Here is a 22,586-nt window from a genome sequence, read left to right on the forward strand (position 1 = left end):
CTTTTTTTTGCAAATTAACGTAACCTTTGTAAATCCCCCCCGAGGGATATTCACTTTATGCATCCTGAAAGTGCCATATTTTATGTATTTATACATATTTACTATGCACAATTTTACTTCCGTACTTCCTGAACAAACGCGCATTTGATGTACTACGGTAACGTCAAGTAGGCGTGTTTAGTGTTGGAATGTACCATTTTGCCAACCCACCGGGAAGAACCGTGTTGTGACAGCGGAGTATCAACCCGGCGGGGGCAGACGGTAAGACGAAATCCTCGCCTCCTTCCTCTACATGTATTTTAAATAGTGAGATTGCGCTGAAACGCAAGTGTATGCTCAGGCCCACGCGTTACATGTTTCACATGACCCCGGTCGACAAACTCAGCGTATTAGCAGACGTGAGAGTGAGATTATCATACCGGACGTGCAGGTTTGTACCACCCTCATAATATCGTCAGTTAACGAATCATAGCTACCACTGTGATTAATTTGGCTATCGGAATCGGCTGGCATTAGATGGGTACCGGGCAGCTTCATCCGTTTATCACTCTCGTTTTCGTGAGTTGGTTTCTCCCTTCCTAAAACCTAGTTAGCCGCGAAGCTAACGTTAGACGTCAGGTGGACGTTAGCGTTAGCTTCGCCTCCTGCAGTTGCGTTATAAAGTCGTGACTGATCGGGTCCAGGATGGATGATATTTTGGTGCCCTGGCCTAACGTCATTTATTCTTCACGGTGTCCGTGCTGCTCTTATTCTCCGGCTACCAGCGAAATTCAGTCTAAAAGATGAACCCTAGTTTCTCTTACGTTTGGGCCTTTAACTATGCCCGGAACTGATAACATGTTAGGCTTCTGATTTCGCAATTAAAGATTTCACTATCACGTAATTTGGAATGTTGGCCAATAATACGAGACATTTCCGCAGTGTGCGGCAAATTAATCCGAATGCCATGATTTCCACCGCAAATTTGTATTCACAGTTTATTATACAGCTAGTTATATTTAGTTTTTGATAGGTCTTAATTCAGTTCCAGCTGCACCGGATGTGTGTTTATATCACAGGTTGCCTCTTCATCAGAAATCAACACAACGTCACATGTTGAATCAGAGATGTTGTGTTTTAATCAGGAGCATCTCTTCTCTAAGATGCTCATTCACGTTCTTTTTGGTTTCTAGGTCGTACAGCAGTTCTTTCTTTCCATCTTGGATCAACGATGGCCTTCAGCAAGGGATATCGCATCTACCACAAGCTGGACCCCCCCCCCTACAGTGTCATAGTGGAAACCAGGAGCCGGGAAGAATGCCTCATGTTTGAATCCGGCGCCGTCGCTGTTCTGTGTAAGACGCCGTCGTCTGATTGCACTTTAAATTCTCCAAACCGTCGCCCCGAAATGCCAACGCTGCAGTTACGGCGTTGAGGGGAATATAATTTAATAATTGTGTCGCTGCGATTAAGTCACAGGCCGCAAAGAAGAGCGCTACCAACTTTTTTTTCTTCCTACGTTGCTGTTTTGTCTTCTAGCGGCGGCAGAGAAGGAGGCCATTAAAAACTCCTACGCCAAGATCCTCGATGCTTATGGCGTCCTGGGCGTCCTCCGCCTGAACCTGGGTAAGCCACGTGCACGTCTTTTCTGTTCATCGCTCCGCGTTGCAGACATTTCCTGGAGACAGTCCAGATTCTGGCCCCAGTGTGACTTTGGTTTGTCGCTCTGTTGCTTCTTACTTCTAAGCTGCTTTCTCCTGCCCCCCATATGACTTTGAAGGCCCTTGTTATCATAACAAGGGGCAAAAGCTGCATAAAACATTAAAGCTCGGTCTTAAAGATGGTTGAGATCTGGCTGGCTGGGGATTTCCTTTTAAAGGGGTGGCACCAAACTTGAATGAACTGTTTAATGTTTTATTGTACCTCGTCTTCATTAACATACTACATGGCTTCTTCCCCTTTTCTTTACATTCCATCATACTTATTTTGATACCCCACTCACTTCTGCAGGGGACTCCATGCTCCACAGTCTGGTGGTTGTGACAGGATGCAGCTCTGTGGGGAAGGTGCAGGACTCTGAGGTTTTCAGGGTCACACAGACAGACTTTATATCCCTGAATAATGATCCAGGGGACGAAGACCGGATCGCTGAAGTGCGAAAGGTCTTGAACTCTGGACACTTCTACTTTGCCTGGTCTGCCACTGGTGTCAGCATGGACTTGAGTCTCAATGCACATCGCAGGATCCTAGAGGACACTACGGATAACCGCTTCTTTTGGTAAACACCTGAAGGGATTACTGTTGCTAGGTTATAGAGAGAATAGTGGGCATGTGTACGGCTTTAACTGGGTAATGACTTAATGGATGTTTTGAAGTCTAAACAGCTTCTCCTGGGCACATAGCGAACGCTGAATGTGTGATATTGGGGCTGTAAGATCAATTGCAGTGTTCCTACGGAGTTTGGTTTGTGTGTTTACGGTTGTGTCTGTATTAACCAACAGGAACCAATCTCTGCACCTGCACCTGAAGCACTACGGAGTGAACTGCGACGACTGGCTCCTGAGGCTGATGTGTGGTGGTGTGGAGGTCAGGACCATCTATGCAGGCCACAAACAGGCCAAGGCCTGCATCTTCTCCCGCCTCAGCTCGGAGCGGGCCGGCACTCGATTCAACGTCCGAGGAACCAACGACGACGGACAGGTGGCCAACTTTGTGGAGACTGAACAGGTAACTCCGATTTTGAACCGTTGGAACCTCGGAATCTCACCTCGGTTTGAGGTTTTAACTTGAAACCGTAGGTTTATCGATTTCTCTGCTTGGTCACATGACCCTGGCAATGGCTGTCTGTTTAAATAAAGGTTATCTATTGACTGGTGAGAACACCGGCTGGGAGTCCAACACTATCGCACTATTGTTAAATGAATTAGATTCATAGGTAACGTTAAACCCTTCCAGGATGCTGATGATAATATATATCAGTACACTGATTTATTGTTCACTCGCAAGTCTTTTACTTTGCCATAGTTCAACTTATTTATTCAGGAAATGTCAGTCCGATCAGTATTTTGCTTAAAATTGCAGAGTCGGCACAATATCTAAAGACGTGAATATTTGACTATGCAAACTTACTTCCCGGCTCTTCATTGGGGGAATAGACTGGATTTGCATTGAGCCTTATAGTTTCTGTTTCAGGACACAACCCCCCCACATTTTTATTTGGAACTACTACAGTTATAATACGATGCAATGCAGTACAACGACACCTTTGTGACGTTAGCACAGTGCCTCAGATGTAGCATCTTTACATATGACAGAATTTCTCCCAGAGAAGAATTGAGCTTTTATCCCTCCACTATCTTTCTAACGGTTCGTGAAAGCTTTTTATAAATGTGTTTTTAATAAAGGGTTTTTGTGTCACTTTACAACGGAACTTAACCAACTTTTTCTCTTAAACAGGTTATTTTCCTGGATGACAAAGTCTCGTCCTTCATACAGATCCGTGGGTCCATTCCCCTTTTCTGGGAACAGCCAGGAATCCAGGTAATTGAAACTAAATCTATCCTATAAAGCCGGCATCGAAACGCGACCGTGAGGATTTCTTCTATTAAGCCGCGTTATATGACGATCCTAAAGCAGCTCTCGGCTTTGTGGTCCGTGTGCCCGTTCTGTAAATGGTTGATATCAGGCACAACTCAATCAGGCACAGTAGATTGCACGCTACAAGTATAAACACCAAATACTGATTGGGCCTATGTCTTATCTGGCAAATTGATAGGAGAGAAAAAAAAAAGAAAATCCACTGTTTGGCATATGTGGGGAATGAAACACCTCCTTGTAATTACACAGGATATCTTTATCCTAGTTTTAACACATTTTGTCCATGCTGTGTTCAGAAAAAGTCCATTAAGGGTGTTTTGTTGCACCTGAATGAGAATCGACGCCCTAATGGGATGGATGAGAACCCCCACCTGGTATAACCTTTACTCTCTTTTTTTATTTCGGGCTCTTGCTGGTGCTGGCACTTTCATACTGCGGTAGGGCTTTCTCTGTGCAATGCCAGAGGCTTTTGGCGGCGGTAAAAACCAAGGCGATCCCAATCTGGATTTTCACCCCGGTCCCATACACAGTTCCTCTGCTGTGGAGACCATAAACCACATCAGTGGGATTGTCCTGCCGTTGTGGTGACATTGCACAGACTGGTGGATTATATGATCAGACGTGGGGGAGGTCCGCGATGGACACAGTGGTTGGTAAAGGGCCTTTTTCTGTTTCCTCAGCTACCAAACTTCTTTGGTCAGGTGAGAGCCTGGTCTGAAAACATCCCATAACCACTTCCCATTCCCTTAAACTGCTGTTATTCTCCGGCAAACTGAATAGGTGGGATTTGACAATATGGAAAAAAATAAGCCAAATTTTCATTGAGGGCCAAAAGAAGCCAAGACCATATTAGTCACCTATTCAGTACTGGTTTGGTTTAAAAACTCAGGGTTGTGGGCTCAGGGTTGTTTTCAGACAAAACAGTTGTTTCTGCTTTTAGAGGACTTTTTTAGCTTTACTTAGGCTTATTTTCCCCTTTCCATACTCTTGATACTTATTCCCTTGTTAGGATGAATAGTCTCAGTTTCAACCAGAAGCAAAGATATTGAACTCTGCACGGTTAGTTTGCATTAGAAATAGTGGTTATTCACCCTACTGGAAAAGATGTAAATCATTAATGAGGTCGGTTGGCCGAGTAGTCTATTACAGCCCTTGTTAATGGCAAAATCTTAGTTCATCATTATTGGAGGTCTGATCGGCATCACATTAGTACTCACAGACATGCTTTGCAAGATACGAAATATATAAAACATATAATCACTTAATGACTAATTTAGATATCTTATTAATTGGTCGATGAATGTCTAATATTAACAGTCAACCAAGGACAAACCTTGGAAGTGACATAACATTTGTAACCTTGAAATCTTGTGTGTGCATCTAGTGCTTCTAGTATCAGAGAGCTTTTTTTTACAAACCACTCTCATACAGGTTGTATGTGTTGAGTACTGTTGAGTTTGAGTAAGGTGTTGTAAGGTAGCCAGCGGTAACCTGAGTCCTTTCAAATGCCATACATGGAGGTTATTAAATATGCATAAGATATACCTGCACAACAGTAGAGCAAGTAAGGAGTGACAAAATGGCAGCAGCATGGAGCAAAATGTTTAGTCTTTCATGCCAAAATAAGTCCTCACCAAAAATGGGCACATGCAGACAATGTCCTGAGACGCAATGCAGTGTTAATAATAATAATAATAATAATAATCCTAGACTGGTTTGGACCCAGCGCGCGTGTGTGTTGCTGTGGCCTGAAATTGTGAGGCCAGTAGGAGAAAAGAGAGGGAGAGGCTGGATGCTGGATGCTGCAGGAGGGATGATGACCATCTGATCCAGTTATTTTATGTTAATGACCACTAGAGACAGAAAGACGAGATATCCTAAAAGGCAAAAGAAGATGAATGAATATACGGTCATGCAGCTTGCAGCGAGTATCTGTGTGACGCCGCCATGCGATGGTCCGACTCAGCCAGTCGGGGTGGGGTCACCATGCCTGCGTTTACCTCTCTAATGCCCTTTGCTGATTTTGAGTCAGCTGCAGTATACTTATACATTATATGCAGTATACGTATAGCAAGTACGTAGGCAGATGGCTAAAATATATATATATATATATATATATACTTTATTTATTTTATTAAACATTGCTGTAAAGGTGACGGGCGACCACATCTCTCTGCTGCTCAGTGTCTTCGTACGAACAAATGTCTTTTTGCTAAAACCCCGCATTGCTGTTGTCCTTTGTGCTGTTGTCCATTCCCTTTTCCAAATTTGCTATCACAACTTCACTACAGTGTTTTCTGGTCATCTGCAAAGTTTTCCTTTTTGAAGGAGCTGATTTTAATTGAAGAAAGAGAACAACGTGACCCTTTTTTTTGTCTTTTCTGCCCGTCTCTGACCTGCAGGTCGGTTCTCATCGTGTCAAACTCTCGAGGGGATTCGAGGCAAATGCTCCAGCCTTCGAAAGGTAATTGAGATGTACTGTGTGTACACAAATGTTAATAACGTGTGGCGGTGTCCAGCTGCTTTATTCGGCCTTCAGCAGATTACAATTCTTCTTCTGAGGAGAGGAGAGCCCTTAATGCGTCGTCTCCTGCAGTCACCGCCCGAGGTGGAATGAGGAAAAGATCTTCAGACTTTTAAATGAGAAGTTGTTAATAGCAGAAGGTCTGCAGAGGCTCGAACAGACACATTCGTTGTCGCTGATCCGCCTGTGATCCTAATAACCCCCCAAAATTGTGTCCCTCGAAAATCCATTCTGAATGTTGGAGGAAGAAGCATTTGAGTGGGTCTGTGATTACTCATCTTATCTTTACTGGCAGTGAATTGAGGAGACCAGGTGGGCAGTGACAAATATGCCCCCTGAATTGGAACCATCTGAAATTTTATCCATCATGCAAAAAACAAACCGGCAAACATTTTTTTTAATACTTTTCTGCTCACAAAGCTGTCAGTCTGATCACAAACAACTGATTGGCGGCAGTAGGACAAAACCTGTGTTTATTCCCCCCAAAAAATGTTTTAGCCAGATTCAGCGACCTTCACACTGAAGGACTGAGACCACAATCGGAATGATCTCTTATAATCACCGTGGCACACTTTGAGGGGACCCTGCCCGCCTCCACCCATCTCTCTTTGGTTATCAGTCTCAGCGCAGCCACGCTGTTCTTTCGTTTTCTAGATACCTTTTTCTCAGCATTGACCTAATTTTACCCTCAAGATGTTTAGGGACCTGAATGTATTGAGACGAGGATGTCTGATGGTACATCAGTTATATTTGGAAACAAAATCGTCATTGTTTCACACCAAGGAGTTGGAAATGCATCTAGTATTTCTCCAGATCGGCTGGGGAAAGTGACTCATCCTTTGTTGCAACTTGTCAGTTTCTAAATTGGCAAGATGTCTGTGTTGAATTTTTTTAGATTGTACAAAGCTAACAAGAATTCCTTTTTATAAACTGCTATTGTCTCTGCCACCGCCCAGCGGGGTGTATTTAGACAGGTGGCACCTGTTGTTCAAGTGTCTCCTTCCTAAAAATTTCCCTTCCTTTTGTACCTTAAGTCTTTACAACTCGACAAAAAAACTATCCCTTTTTAAGTGCGTATTTGGATTAATCCTCATCATATACGTAGTTGGATTTCCTATTTTCGGGATCAGATGTAAAAAAGATACATCAAAATACAAATAAGAAGACTAATATCATAATTATGGAATAATATTTCCTTGGTTATCAATAATAATCCCTGTTTTTCTCCATGTATTAGTTTGCTGCACCATGCATCGTTTGTAACGTGCAAGCTTAAGCAGTGAGATTAGAATCTAAGAGTTTGAGTCTGTGACGTCATTTTAAACCGTGTCAATGCTTATTATGAGATTGTGTCTTTTTTGTCCAGGCACTTTACAGCACTGCGGAGGTTGTACGGCAAACAGGTGATCATCAACCTGCTCGGGGGTAAGGAAGGGGAACACATGCTCAGCAAAGCTTTTCAGGTAAGCGCGCCCATCATCTGTTCCCTGACACGGACCACGAGACCTCTGATAACTAAGGAGGCGTAATCTAAAGCACACTGGTGTGCATCAAAACCGATTCTTATCCCACTGAATGTACCCTGCACTCCTAAGTGGACCACAACACGTTTTCATACAGGTCAATTAAAGGTTTCCACTGAATGCAGGACATTGGTTTTTAATTTAATGAACACAGGCAACACATCTCGCATGCACCTTGAATTCACTTTTGCAGTCAGTTTTAAATTGCAGTGAACGAGTCTTCCTCCTCCCTCAGAGTCACCTGAAGGCATCAGAGCACACGGCGGCTGTGAAGATGGTTAACTTTGACTACCATCAAAATGTGAAGGGGGGCAAAGCAGACAAACTCCACAGTGTCCTCAAACCTTACCTCACCAAGTTCATCGACGAGTGTGGCTTCTTCTACTACTCTGGAGAGACCGGCATTGTGAGGTGAGGAATTAACACGAAAAAGTAGTTGTAAATGGAATTGTTTTTATTGATCCTTAACATTAACACATCCACATCTGTTTAGGACTCAGGGTGGGACCCTTAGGACCAACTGCCTGGACTGCTTGGATAGAACCAACAGTGTCCAGGCCTTCTTTGCACTGGAGGTAATAGTCGGACACATAAAATAGCGTCCATTGTTTTTAATGTTGATGCTCATGGTCTAAACCCGCGGCTCCTCACCAGATGCTGCCGAAGCAGCTGGAGGAAATGAGTCTCACAGAGAAGCCCCAGCTGGTGGCCAGGTTCCAGGAGGTCTTCAGGACCATGTGGTCTGCCAATGGGGACTCCGTCAGTAAGATCTACGCGGGGACCGGTGCCCTGGATGGCAAGGCCAAGGTACACACAAGTGGCACAACAAACACACACAAATAACAAGTTCGAAGAGATTGTTTGGTCTTTGTTGTAAAGGGTGGATATTTCGAGTAGAAGGTCTAGATAAACAGTGATACGGGATGAAGACTATTCCAACTGGAAACAAAAAAAGGAAACTTAGGCTAAAGAAAGTGTTACCTTTCAAATTTTTGTCTTAAACCGTAAATATTTCTTAAAATACTGCATAGTTGTTTATGCAGTGACAGAGTTGGTCTGTGTGTTTCCATTTCTAAACTCTTGTGTGATATCTCTTTCTGCTGTCCTGTGGACCTCTCTTCCTCTGTGGTAAGTTAACCAGGAAGTCCGTGTGGTTTTTGAGCTGTGGGACTATTTCTGGTGCATTATTCGTTTCAGTGTCTCTTGGTTAGATGATGATGGTGGTGATGATGATGATGTAGGATGGGATAGTTGGGACCTTTTTTTTTGTGTATAAAAAAAACATGATTTTATTTCCCTTGAGGTATACAAGTGATGAATACTGTCTTGAACAGCCAACTCTCAAAAGCTCCAACTGACCAATAGAAATGAGTCAAAAAAAAGAGAACAAAGTAAAAACATTCAAGGCCCCCACTTGTTGAGAGAAATTTCTTTCACCACAGTATCATTCTCTATTGTTGCCTACATTATCTGGTTCCATATGCATCTTGATTGGAAGAACTCAGACGAATCAATGCAAATCATCAGCATGTTACGCATCTGTCAAGTTGTGAATCTTTTTCAAAAAATGACTTGGATCTGTCTCATGGGTTTCTCTTTTCCTCCGCGGTTTACAAACCGAGTGAGAGTCTAGCTAACGTCTTGGCGTTCTCCCTGTCCGTCTGTAGGCGGGGAAGCTAAAAGATGGCGCTCGCTCTGTGACCAGGACCATCCAGAACAACTTCTTTGACAGCTCCAAGCAGGAGGCCATCGACATCCTGAGGCTGGGCTCCACGCTCAACAGTGACTTGGCAGATAAGGCTCGGGCCTTGCTCACCACTTCCAGTCTTTATGGTAATTCTTTATAACGCATGATGTATTGTTTCATTGAGTCAACAGTTATTTACAACTTATGTTATTTTTATATTTTATTCTTCTATCGCACCAAGTCAAATTCCTCTATGTGTAACATATGTGGCAATAAATGGCTTCTGATTCTGATTAGATATGCAAGCTGTTTTTTCTTTTTGCGTTTTTGCACCATACTACAGCATCTATATTTTGTAGTTTTAATAAAAATCTTTTCTACAGCTCCATCGTGGGGCAATTGTTTGAATATTCAGACAGTTCTGGAGGTGTCTATTGTAGGCCTGTCATACAGAAGCTTGTCAGCACGTTAGAAGTGTTTGGTGTAATCTCCGTGTGTCAGCTCTCTGTCCCAGTTAGATTAATGCTGACCGACTGCTCTGCTGGAATTATCTGTTAAAGCACTGGTTAACCCGCCCTTCTCTCCCTTCTCCCCCCCCAACCTGCTCACAATCTTAGTCACTGAGCCCATCTTACAATCAGGTATAGTAAATGACAGACTGGCCTCAGATGGATCTTTTCACCCCCTCAAATAGTTGTTGTATCATTTGTGTTTGCTACTCATTATTGTGCATTCATTTAAAAAACAATTTTGGTAGTGGTTTAACCATCATCGGGCTTTTCTAAAAGTGATTAAAAGAATGCTGAATTTTATTATATTTAGTAACCCTTTGAATGGAGATGTATGGACTGAAATGAACCATTACCAAATGAGTTAACTATTTGAATGTTCATCTGTATTTCAACAAGAGCTGTGGTTAGTGTCCATTATCCCATGACCCCTGTGTTAGGACCTTGTTTCCATCTTCCTGTGTCGTATTTGGACGTTCTCCCATTAGTTTTGATTAGATCTTTTCACCTTTTTTGTGATTAGTTTTCCTGTAGGCCTTCATTTTACACTCTAATTGTGCTTTCCTCCTTTTTATAGCCTCCCCAAGAGTATTGCTGGGAATGTGTCAGAACCACCATAAATACACAAGGCCCAAGCAGATCCGGGTGTGCGTCGGCACCTGGAATGTCAACGGGGGTAAACAATTTCGCAGCATTGCCTTCCGCAACCAGACTCTCAACGACTGGCTGTTGGACGCTCCAAAGAAGGCGGGGCATCCTGAGTTCCAGGGTATGTTGGGGTTTCTTCATCTAACAATCATGTATATAATATATATATTATATATAACTATAGCCAGCCGCTAGTTAGCATCTCTAAATTAAACTAAATGGTTAATAACAGTTGCCATTGTTGGAATTAAGAATTTGCTTGGAAGCATTTACTTGAATAATTAATCACAATACTGTAAATTATTATATTATAATTATTTTTATCAATGCTGAGTATTGCTTATTTTCACAGACAGCAAAGCAAACCCCATAGATATCTTTGCCATCGGTTTTGAGGAAATGGTCGAACTAAATGCTGGAAATATCGTCAGTGCCAGGTACGTGTCCAAGACCCCTTCCTCAGATAACGTGTGTGTGTGTGCGCACGCGCGCGTGCTCTACACATCCTTATCATATTTAATTCAAAGTACATTCATAACCAGATGAACAATTTATATACAGAAGTAGTACTAAATCCTAAAAGGAAGTGGATCCTAAAGGTAACTTACTTGTCTTTCAATTCTTAAATTTGCTTTTGACAGAAAAGTATTAAGCTGAGCAGAACTGGGGACAGAGAAGATATTGCCCTTTGTGGGGGGTTTTCCAACTATTTCTTCTTCTCCTACTGTTTTTGTCTCAGCACTACGAACCAGAAACTGTGGGCCGCTGAGCTACAAAAAAACATTTCGCGGGACCACAAGTATGTGCTGCTTGCTTCAGAGCAGCTGGTGGGAGTGTGTCTGTTTGTCTTCATCCGCCCGCAGCACGCGCCCTTCATCAGGTAGGAACCACGAGAGGCCCGTCTAGTTCTACTCTGCAGTTATTGTAACGAATGTGACTCTTTGCATTCAACGCGTGTTTTCCAGGGACGTTGCTGTTGATACTGTCAAGACTGGCATGGGCGGGGCCACAGGCAACAAAGGAGGTGTGGCCATCCGCCTGCTCTTCCATACCACCAGCATCTGCTTCGTCTGCTCCCACTTTGCAGCCGGCCAGTCACAGGTCAAGGAGAGGAATGACGACTACAGCGAGATCACACGCAGACTCACCTTCCCCATGGTAAAAAAAATACAAACAAACATTGTGCAGAACCCTTTTATTTCTTTGCATTACTGAAGGATAACCACATCCGTCTTCCTTCCGTCCTCGCCAGGGTCGTCTGCTGTACTCGCACGACTACGTTTTCTGGTGCGGGGACTTCAACTATCGAATCAGCATGCCCAACGAGGAAGTGAAAGAGCTGATCAAACAGCAGAACTGGGATGCCTTGACAGCTGGGGACCAGTTGTTGGACCAGAAGAATGCTGGTTTGGTATGGCCTGCAGTACCGTTGCATTCCTACAGTGATGATAACTTTCACTTCCTCCCTACAATGAAACCGTGTACCACAACCTTGGGCCTTTTTTATAGCGCGTACTGACGCAGACACGTCATCCACAGGTGTTCCGGGGTTTCATCGAGGGGAAGTTGGATTTTGCTCCCACCTATAAATATGACCTCTTCTCTGAAGATTATGACACCAGTGAGAAGTGCCGCACACCAGCCTGGACTGACCGCATCCTCTGGAAGAGGAGAAAGTGGAACTTTAACCAAACAGGTGAGACAAATATTTGTACAACATGCCAGTCCCCCTGCAACTGGCGCGTAAATGTCCTTCGAAATGAGTCTTCACCTAGTTTGGAGAGAAAGTGAATTAGTAACCAATAAAAGAATGGTACGTTAATGTTTTGCAGCTGAGGCGATGAATGTAGTAGGAGCAGCTTCTACATCTGGGGAGACCGACGACGATCCAGATAACCCCTGGAGCGCTGGCACTCTGAAGTACTATGGCAGGGCTGAGCTTAAGACCTCGGACCACAGGTAAATAACAAGATCCGCTTGTTTGAGTGACGTTTTTCACCACGACTAGCTGTATGATTTGCTTCCTTTCCTTCTAATGCCACATCTGGAACGCATTGATCTCGTACTGATAGAGAACAATGTTGCAATCAAATACATTTTCTTTTTAACGGAGCGTCCCCCATCCTCGATGTTTCCTCTCTTTTCTTTAGGCCCGTTGTTTCCATAATAGACGTGGACATCCTGGAGGTCGACCCGGAGGCGCGGCACCAGGTCTACAAGGAAGTCATTGCCCTGCAGGGGCCTCCGGACGGCACCATCCTGGTGTCGCTCTGCTCCTCCGGCCCGGACGACTACTTTGACGATGCTCTCATAGACGAGCTGCTGGACAAGTTTGCTCAATTCGGAGAGGTCATCCTCATCAGGTGCGTTCGATAGCCCGACACGGTCGGACATGTGCCCCCTTTGTACCTTTGTTACGCGGCATTGACAATGTTGTTGTTCATGCAGGTTTGTCGAGGAGAAGATGTGGGTGACTTTCCTGGAAGGTTACTCTGCTCTCGCTGCGCTTTCTCTCAGCGCTTCCACTGTAAGTCACCACAGACCATATTAATGACGTCTGAGCTATACAACTGCTCCATAAGTCTTGAGCATATAAAATATACAGAATGCATATTTATAGGTATTGTATACCTTTCAACTACCTGTCTATGTCCCTTGGTTACATTGTAGGTCCTCGGCAAGATGCTCGACATCCGTCTGAAGAGTCCCGGCTGGATCAAGAGTCTGGAGGAGGAGATGAGTGTGGAGAGAATCTGTGGAAGCATCCCCACCTCTGCCAGCTCCACCCTGCTCGCCGAGGACACGGACATGGGCGATGATGATTATGACATGGAAGGTGAGGGACGACAGCCAATTGAGCCCAATCCTTATCTTCCGAAATCTGTGTTTATGAATCCGCATTTTTTTCTAATGTTTTTCTTATATAATTGACGGACATTGAGCCGTGTGCAGAACCTTTCAATTATTTCAAATACGTGGATTCTCGCCTTCGATTCCCAGGGGATGTCGAAGACGAGGTGGAGGAGATCCTCCCCCAGCATCTTCAGCCTGGAGCCGGCTCGGGCCCTGGATCCTCCCCTCTGCCCTCCCCCCGCGGTAGTCCCTGTCCCTCCCCCACCCACGGAGAACCCGTGGCCCCCGGCAGGTCTGGTCGCGGAGGACAACCGTCCCGTCCATCACAAGGTATAAATAACATGTGCATCTTGGCGCACACCTGGAATCAGGTTGCTGAAAGCACAGTCCTTTTAATCCACTCGGGCTCCAGTCTCTGCCGGCCGGGATATAAACTATGATTCTGTTGTGTTTGTCTAAAGAAGATTTAAGCCCGTCACCAGTGAGGAGAGAATTTCCAGGTAAAATAACGTGTGGTGCTGTAATCTATGTGTAGAGTTAGAGCGCGTGTAGTGTGTCTTCCAGTAAACCACTTGTTTCTTTTTGGAACATTACGTTATGATGTGGTAATGAAATGTGTGCAGTGTTAGCTCCATCTCCGCGAGGAATTGGAATTTACACGAAAAGAAAATTTCCGTAGTGAGTGAATGTGCGAGTTCCTCAGTCAAAACTGTTTTGTTTTTTTTCCCCCTTTTAGGGCCTCCTGTTGACTTCCAGCCTGGTGCCCCCACATCTCTAGAGCCCAAACGCCCGCCCCCGCCTCGTCCCCACGCCCCCCCAGCCAGACCAGCACCTCCCCAGCGCCCACCGCCACCTTCAGGTAAAGCATTTACAACCTTGCCTGTCGTTGGTTAAAGCGCCAATTTTTTTTTAATAGATTTTAATCACAGAAGCAACCAAATCGCTTCCGCACTTGGATTCAGGTGTTAACATTTTCCCCTTTGTTCCGCTGCTTCGTCTCATTCCTGAAGGAGGCATGAGCCCTATGCCAGTTAGGAAGGGCTCTGCAGGTAAAGCGATCCGTATTAGCTGTGTGTTCATGTGCTTACAGGGCTAAAACATTAGCAAGTAGTGGCTGCTTTTTTCCATGCGACAGAGAAGCACGACGCATTAGTGTTTTCCCTCCGTCACAATGCTCATTTCAGTTATGGATAGTTAGTTTGCAGATGATTGTGTGACGCTATCAAAAGAAAGTGTGATTATTCGGTGATCCATCAACATGTCACAAACCCTCTGCTTCACCTGACTGGCAGTACGCAACCCTGAGCTGCCCTTCTGTTGAGCTTGAGCTTATAAACCATTGATGTTCCCAAGATATCCACCAAAAAAAGGCCACTTGGCTGCTGAGTCTTGTTGGAATTATGACAACAACTCCTAACTAAATCAAGGTTTTTTTTCGAGTGCCAAATGCCCATTTGGCTCAAGTTCAAAATGCAGTGCTTCTTGTGCATGATCATAATCATTCCCCATAATATTTGGCTCTGATGAATGTAAATTCAGATGTGCCGTGTTTTTTCAATAATATTCTCCCCTGTGGTAGATTTTTGTAAAAGATGTGTGTAAAAGTGTCATTATTAACTAGCCCAGACGTTCTCCTCAATATTGTATTTTGTATTGTTGTGTTATTCACGCGGGAGTAGCTGGTAAGTCACAATGTGTTTTTTTGTATTAAAATACTCTTTCCCCTCTTTGACTTGAAGACTGTGGCGAGTTTCCCAGCCCACTGTTTGGTAGGAGAGGCAGTCAAGGTAACTGCCCAGGCGGTGGGTTTTAAGTATTAGCTGATCCCAGTAGTCCTACACCCAGTCATCAACGCTCTTTATAGACGTTGATGATTCAACTTTGACTGATTTATTTTTTTTGTCATTGTTGGGGGCCATCTTAGTTTTCTTATGTGTTTGGTAGCCTGTTTGGCTCATTTCACTGCGAAATAACCCAACTTTTGTTTTCATGTATGTATTTCCATTAAGTTGTGAAAGTAAGTGAGAGGGACGATCTACATCATTATAAGGGTACTTCAATCCCATTATATCCCATCTGGAGTCATGCAGGAGACCACCTGACTGAAATGTTGTCTTATAGTCAGGAGCTTTATACCTCACTCGTCATCGTCATCATGTTTTGAATGAATAATCATTTGGTGACCACAGCCTTTTGGTAACTGAAAAGGAAATTACATGAAATGGTCTTGAAGTGAACTTGGTCCTGTAATCCACTACGATTGGCGACGCCCCCCCCCCCCCCCCCCCCCCACTCCCCCCTAAAGGCAAGGGGGGTGTTTAGACTTCACTGTTCTGCTGCATCACTACTGGCATTCTCTATTCCTGGTGCTTCCTGTAGCGTTACTTTAGAGTTTGTTGTCATTGGCAACGGTAGCTCCGTTTTATCGGTGTTCCAATCTGAGTCTAATGTGGTTCGGCCCCCTTTGTGCTGCGAAGGAGCAAAAAGCCCCGCTCTCCCTCGGCCAGATGCAGGTGAGTGCTGCAGAGCACGACGTAGCCTCGCTCGCTTAGCGTTTGTCCCAGCGGACGCTCGTCTTTGTGGGCGGATCCTTGCACTCGTTTGAGTGTGATACGAGGATGAGACTCGTCTACTCGGTCCACAGATAATAAACCCCAATGAAAATGTCTGATTCAATGTGAAGTGGAAATAGCCCATAGGGTTTATTTAGTCTTGTTTGAATTAAGACAACTGCTAGTTTAAGGTTTTTCAAGTGCTGAATGACCTTTGGGATCAAGTTCAAAATGCAGGATCATAATCACAATGTCACAATGTGTTTTTTTATGTATTAAAATACTCTTTCCCCTCTTTGACTTGAAGACTGGGGCGAGTTTCCCAGCCCACTGTTTGGTAGGAGAGGCAGTCACGGTAACTGGCCAGGCGGTGGGTTTTAAGTATTAGCTGATCCCAGTAGTCCTACACCCAGTCATCAACGCTCTTTATAGACGTTGATGATTCAACTTTGACCATCTTAGTCTTTGTCTGTAAGAGAGATGTGTTTGGTAGCCTGTTTGGCTGAATTCCCTGTGACATGACAACAATTTTCCAATGTTTTTTTTTTTTCTTCCTTTTTTCCTAGTACAGTACCAGTCAAAAGACACATTTTCTCATTGTGAGAAAGTCTGTCCAAACTTTTCACTTTACATTATGGTGGGAAAGTAATTGAGAGGGAAGATATGCATCATTATAAGGGTTCTTAATCTGGAGTCATGCAGGAGACCCTCTGACTGAAATGTTGTCTCATAGTAGGGAGCTTTATACCTCACTCATCGTCATCATGTTTTGAATAAATGATTATGTGACCACGGCATTTTGATAACCGAGGAGATGATGTGAGTTAAATGAAAACTCCTTCGGTCCAGACATGAAATGGTCTTGCGTGCAGCTCGGATCAGTAATCCACTCTGATTAGAGAGGAACTGCTCTTGAGCCAAGGGGGATATTTAGACTTCACTGCTCTGCTGCATCACTACTGGCGTCTTCTATTCCTGGTGCTTGCTGTTGCGTTACTTAAGAGTCTGTTGTCATTGGCAACGCTATAAACTTTGTTACCAGTATTCCACTTTGTGTCTAACACCAATGTGGGTCGGCCCCCTTTGTGCTGCAAAGGAGCAAAAAGCCCCGCTCTCCCTCGGCCAGATGCAGGTGAGCTAACGACGTAGCCCCGCTCGCTCGTCTTTGTGGTCAGCGGTTTCCCTGTTTCGCATTAAGGAAATCGTGAAAGAAGGGACATGTGTGTGCATTTGTGTGCGTGTGCTTGCAAGCTGTGTGCTCACAGAACAAAGCCTGCCTATCCTCCAGACCTCCTGCAGCTCAGGAATGACTCAGTCATCATTATTAATTCAGTGAGCACTGGGGGGGGCTAGGTTTGCAGTACTTGCGTAACTAAGACTACTAAACACTACCCTCATTATTTTTGCCTGAACCTCACCTTGTCTCTCCCTCAAGAGCCCAGCCCACATTATAAATACAGAATAGTACGATGTCGTTACGTTTCTGAAGTAGCTGGTCCTTCTGCTTTCAGCTCGAGGTCAGGTGGCAGTGGGAGCTCCTGGACCTGGAGGTGCTCCCAGACCCGTGAGTTTACTCTCCAAATATTCATAGTTTGACCTGTTTGTTTTAAACCTTTTCACCAAATTCTTTCATTCTCTTTCGTCATCCAGAATATCCCTCCTCGAGCCGGGGTAATCAGTGTGCCTCCTCAGTCTCGCCCGCAACCTCCCTCTCATCCCGGAGCACCCAGACCCATCCCGGAGGTGCATCCCGGGGCCCCTCGGCCCATCCCAGACACCCACCCTGGAGCCCCTCGACCTGTGGCCACTGGCCAGGTCAAACCGACTGACCTTCCTCTGGGTAAGGAAAATATGGTTTTGCTAGATTATCAACAAAAGAATGTTGTTTATGTAAAACTACTCAACTTCTCCTGGGTCTCTCGCCCAGGTCCCCCCTCCTCGGGCCCCCCTCCTGCAGAGCCCGCTGCAGCAAGACCCCAGGCTCCATCCCCTATGCAGGCACCCATGCAGCCCCAAAAAGCCGCCCCTACGGCTCAGGCTCCATCACCGATGCAGCCCCAGCCAGCCGCCCCTATGGGTCAGGCTCCATCGCCCATGCAGACGCCCATGCAGACGCCCATGCAGACGCCCATGCAGCCCCAACAAGCGACCCCTACGGGTCAGGTTCCATCGGCCATGCAGCCCCAACACGCCGGCCCTACGGTTCAGCTCCCACCACCGATGCAGCCCACGTACTCACAGCCACAGCAGGCCCCTAAAGCGGGGCCCCTCGCCGCCGCCACGGCTGGCTCTCCACAAGGTCTGTCCTCTCCTAAGGCCCCGCCTCGTTCCCGCTCCTCTCACGCTCTGCCACCTGATGCTGCCAAGTCCGAGACGGCCCCGGCTATGCAGGTTTGTGCCAACTTCCTATTCCTTCCTTTCTGCGACTGAACAAACACGAATAAGAGTATCTATTGATTACAAGTTTTTTTTTTCTCCTTGAATTGATTGGTTGATTAAAACCGAAAGATTCTCAAATTCTTGTTATGAGATGTCGAAATCAGATGCTAAATGATGACTCGTGTTGGGAGGTGGAGCCTCTTTTCTCCTTCTCTCTCTCTCTCACATCAGATGAGCTTAGTTGTCTTAGTTGTGTCTTCTTCCTGCTTCTGTCTCTCTGATACATTTGTCTCTCTCTCACAAGCCGGAGAAGCCCTGAGGGTGACAGGTACTTTACATTAAACCACCTCTTTGTCTCACCCGCCATAGCGCAACAGTCCTCTGCTCTCATGTTTTTACCTCTCATACGTTACACTCAGTAACCTGTAAGTCTCATTTCGTAACCTTTTTTTTTTCACGTCTTCTTCAAGCGATAATTTAACCAAAGCATTGCTTGTCTTTCGTTTGTCGGGTCAATATTTCCAAACCATAAACAGCGTGAGGAAAAAGAAACATGAAAATGTGATGTTTAGTTGTTGCCCATTTCCCCCTCACTAGTCCTTTCATATCTGCTCATTCAGGTGTTGAAATGGAGCACATATGCAATGACTACATTTCAATTTTGTTTGATTTGTAATTCATTCATTTGTACATTTGGTGGTTGTCTGTGATACCTAGATCAATAGTCTGTATACTTACGTTTAGCCTGAGCGCTAGCAAGAAACACAACTGTTTGTTGACAGGATTGTTGATCTAAGCTAAAGAAAGAAGGTTATAATAAATAACCCCATTCTGGTTAGTAGAACCCGTGTTTGTTGTGAATGCTGAACGGCTTCGTCTCTGTTCCTCCTCAGACCAACGGACTGAATGGAATCCAAAGAGAAGCACAATGGAAGCCCGACCCCCTCGACACACTTGCTTCTGGTTTCCTCTCCTCCTCCTCCTCCTCGTCCTCCTCGTTCTCCTCGTCCTGGCACACCACCCAGTCTCTGACCCGGGGCTCCTCCCTGCGCTCTCCCCCCTCTGCTCCCTCGTCCACGGCCGCCGCCTCCTGCCCTCTCCCTCCCTCCACCTCCTTCCATCCCTCCGCTCTCTATCCGTCGTCGTCCCCCTCCTTCTCCCTTTCCACCCCGTCCCCCGTCGTCGCCGCCTCCTTGCTCCCGCCTCCTCCGGCGCCGTCTCGCAGCCGCTCGCAGGAGACGCTGCGCGCCTCCCCCGGCCCCTTCCTGACCGACCCGCTGCCCGCCCGCCCGAACAGCACCAATCCCTTCACAGGCCCCGTGCCGCTTCAGCAGCACCGCCGCCCGCTCACGCCGGACTTCAGCGTCCAGCGTCCCGCCCCGACGCCCAGCGTTCAGAGGACCACGTCCGCTCTCTCCCAACCACTCGTCCCCGCCGCGCACGCCTTCCAGCTCCAGAGGGCCGCGTCCCTGTTCGACCCGCCATCCGCTGTTCCTTCGGCGCCGGCCCCTCTGCTCCCCGCCGGCCCGTCCCCTTTCCCCTCCCTGCCGCTGGCGCCGGCCGCGTGCATCCCGCCCGTCCTCGCGCCCCGTCGCCAGCCGTCTCCTCCGGGGGGGAAACCGAAGCCGCGCTGGGTCACTTTTGACGACGATTTGGACTTTCGACCTCCGACCAAAGGGCCGCAGGCCCCCGTCCTCCCCGCCAGCTACCTAGTGCCCCAAATTCTGCCCTCGAGCTTCGTGTTTGACTCCGAGCCCGACTGGTTGACCTCGGCCCCTTCGGTGTTCCCGACCCTACCTCCTCCCACCCCGAGTAGAACTGTGAACAGTAACGCGAAGCCCCCAGGGGGCCCCGGCAGCGACTGCTTCCCCCCCAGGGATCCCTCTTAATATGTAAAGGGCGAATCCAGATATGTATAGTTATATGGTTAATGTGTATATGTGTTTGTGTATGTACAAAAGAGACATTATTCAAAAGGTATAGTCCCCCCCCCCCCCCCCCCCTCACCCCCCTTACGTCTCTAGAAGTGTACGAGCCCAGAAGGGGTGTTCTAACTTGACCACAGAGATGTTTGCTTGTTTCCTGATGTTTATTTTAATATGAATTGTTTGTTTTAAATGGGCAAACACGTGCCTGTGTCTGCGGTATAGTATATACATAGTACAGCTTTACGCACAAACCATGTGTTTTTAACGCGTGCAATATGAAGTGTCTCTCCGTGGCCGCGCAGCACGCCGCCATTCGCGGTCCACGTCCACCCGGCTGACTGACCCGTACGTCGGAGCGGGCTTCTCAGAGTAGCGGGTAATCCTCCACCTTCTCAGTTTACATGTAGTTGATGTAGAAGATGAATGTACTTTATGTTGCACTGGGTTTGGTCGTTGCCTCCTTGCTGACGTTCCAGCGTGAGCCGGAACAGCAACGGGTCGGCGTCCTGGTCCGTCAAACCGCCACAAACCCTGAGGTCATCTCGTCCACTCGGTAGAAACCCACTTTGTTCTCTCTCTCTAGTAAGTCATCACTTTGTCAATGGGCTGTTACGCTTAGCTGAATATATTCTGTAGCGCTTTATCAAAACATATACATGTGATTATGTATAAATGTTTTCGACATGGGAAGTGACTCAGTGCATCGCGCAATATAACTGATGCGCTCGGCTTCTCGGTGGCGTTCTCGCCGATGGCGGAGCGACAGAAACGAGGACTGGACAGATGGCCGCTCCACATCTGGAGTGTTTTGATCGTTCTTGATTTGTCCAAAGCATTTAACCAGACTGCTGTAAGATCAGAGACGCCGCGCACGCTGCTGTTAAGCACGACAGTCGCGTGATCGGAGTCAACTCGTGCATAATAACAAGAGGGCACATTCTTTTTCTTTTTTTTAATTCAACTTTTGTTTATGGCGAAATTTATGTTTTTAATTTATACAAACATTTACTCTAAATAATCTGTTGTTGATAACGTGGTGACGTGTATTGTGTTTGAGGTGCATATCGTCTGTTTTCGTGTTTGACAGTGTTTGTGTTTGGATATGAGTGCGTGTGTGTGTGTGTGTGTACACAGAGTTTAAGAGGTGAATATCATAGCTTTCCCCGTAGGAAGTCTTCTCTCTTAAGTTCGTTCCAGTTTCTGAACTAACAGCCACTGTATTCACTCAAAAAAATGGTTGTAAATGTATTTCCGATCTCTAGCGTGAGGCCCTCACTGTATGCAAAACCCCAAACAATAGCAGACAATGGACCATTTCCACACAGCACCCACCACCTGCGTGAGAATTTGCCCAGAGCAACACAGAGCATCATTCACTACCTTGACAAACACAAACTATACTGTTTGCTCAGACGCATCACCAGATTATCATTCCCAGTAGACTGTTTGCGGAGTTCTTCCCAGGCGCAGCGCGGCCCACATTCCAGACAGTAGCTGTGATTTTGAGTGTTGGGTGTCAAACTCTTCTCAGCGTTTGCAGGTCCAGCCGTGATGTCTAACCCGTAGCCGCTTCCTCCAGTAAAGCGTGATTGTTACTGATCCTCTCTGATGTTGTGACCATTAATGATGTTATCTTGCCAGAGGTGATGTGTCTGTAATTATTTTATTTTTTTTCCCTGTACTATGTTATTTCCCTCTTTCGCTGCTGTTGAGACGCGTGGGTCAGCGTCAATGTTGACAACGATGACAAGCAATAGTGTTGCAAATGGATCAGTGCGAGTGCAATCGTCCCGAACATGACACATGCCAGCATCTAATCAGATCGTGTCCCCGTAACCTTCAGAAATTACGTAACCGGCTTAAATGTTTTACAAAAGCATTTTGATGGCTCATGGAGGAAAACCCCCCCCCCCCCCCAAAAAAAAAAGTATGAGCTAACTAATGCTTCATTAAACACAATGTAAAGATAAAAAATTAAAAAAGCATTGGCTATCTATGTAAGCAAGTGTATCAGGTTGCCTTTGCTTAATGTCGATGTCATCTCTAAAGCATTCATTGTGTGCAGTAGATCACGTATCTGCAAGTAACAGTAGGTTACTAGCCAGCGCTTTGTGTCCTGTCATGTTCAAGATGAGATTTTATAGGAAACATATGGCTCCTTTTTGTGAGGTTGGTGTCCCTTTTTATGGTTATAATCCATAGTAAATAATGAGTCTGTGTTGTTGAACATATACTGTATGTATTAAAGAGAAAACATGACACTGAAATTCATATTAATATCCAACGTTCCATATTTTAAGTGCGAAGCTGATTGCACATTTATGTATGAAGCAGTTTATGTTGTATGTATGCAAAAATAAATGTAAGTTGACCCTCGAGTGTCCGATTGCAGGCTGTGACCTTATTG

The 22,586-nt window shown here is 45.8% G+C and overlaps 1 protein-coding gene across 31 annotated transcripts; it reads left to right on the forward strand.

The window, feature by feature from the left end:
• The first annotated feature begins 144 nt into the window (after positions 1-144).
• Positions 145-22,557, forward strand: synj1 (synaptojanin 1). 31 transcript variants are annotated; one of them, XM_078106612.1, is made up of 36 exons: positions 290-430; positions 1,173-1,334; positions 1,519-1,605; positions 1,990-2,257; positions 2,481-2,706; positions 3,436-3,519; positions 3,873-3,950; positions 5,979-6,040; positions 7,467-7,563; positions 7,859-8,034; positions 8,117-8,198; positions 8,278-8,430; positions 9,291-9,456; positions 9,928-9,951; positions 10,397-10,588; positions 10,820-10,904; positions 11,207-11,347; positions 11,433-11,625; positions 11,720-11,878; positions 12,007-12,163; positions 12,300-12,426; positions 12,618-12,830; positions 12,916-12,994; positions 13,138-13,303; positions 13,468-13,650; positions 13,782-13,820; positions 14,057-14,179; positions 14,331-14,369; positions 15,060-15,107; positions 15,798-15,833; positions 16,180-16,242; positions 16,969-17,004; positions 17,384-17,436; positions 17,523-17,712; positions 17,800-18,263; positions 19,145-22,557. In XM_078106612.1, the coding sequence occupies exons 2-36, from the start codon at positions 1,211-1,213 to the stop codon at positions 20,138-20,140; spliced, it is 5,409 nt and encodes a 1,802-aa protein (XP_077962738.1). In that variant the 5' UTR covers positions 290-430; positions 1,173-1,210; the 3' UTR covers positions 20,141-22,557. The 31 variants fall into 31 exon arrangements, with proteins under 31 accessions (XP_077962739.1, XP_077962740.1, XP_077962742.1 ...); XM_078106613.1 differs by lacking the exons at positions 290-430; positions 16,969-17,004 and adding an exon at positions 145-261; XM_078106614.1 differs by lacking the exons at positions 290-430; positions 3,873-3,950 and adding an exon at positions 145-261.
• Positions 22,558-22,586: the final 29 nt, after the last annotated feature.

This window comes from Gasterosteus aculeatus, chromosome 7, assembly GCF_964276395.1.
Source record: "Gasterosteus aculeatus chromosome 7, fGasAcu3.hap1.1, whole genome shotgun sequence".
NCBI lineage: Eukaryota > Metazoa > Chordata > Actinopteri > Perciformes > Gasterosteidae > Gasterosteus > Gasterosteus aculeatus.

Bases quoted from the DNA above. Each gene is read 5' to 3' on its own strand.
- synj1 (XM_078106612.1), top strand. From the start codon at position 1,211: ATGGCCTTCAGCAAGGGATATCGCATCTACCACAAGCTGGACCCCCCC. The intron at 1,606-1,989 runs GTAAGCCACGTG...TCACTTCTGCAG, and splicing joins CGTCCTCCGCCTGAACCTGG to GGGACTCCATGCTCCACAGT. The intron at 12,995-13,137 runs GTAAGTCACCAC...GTTACATTGTAG, and splicing joins TTTCTCTCAGCGCTTCCACT to GTCCTCGGCAAGATGCTCGA.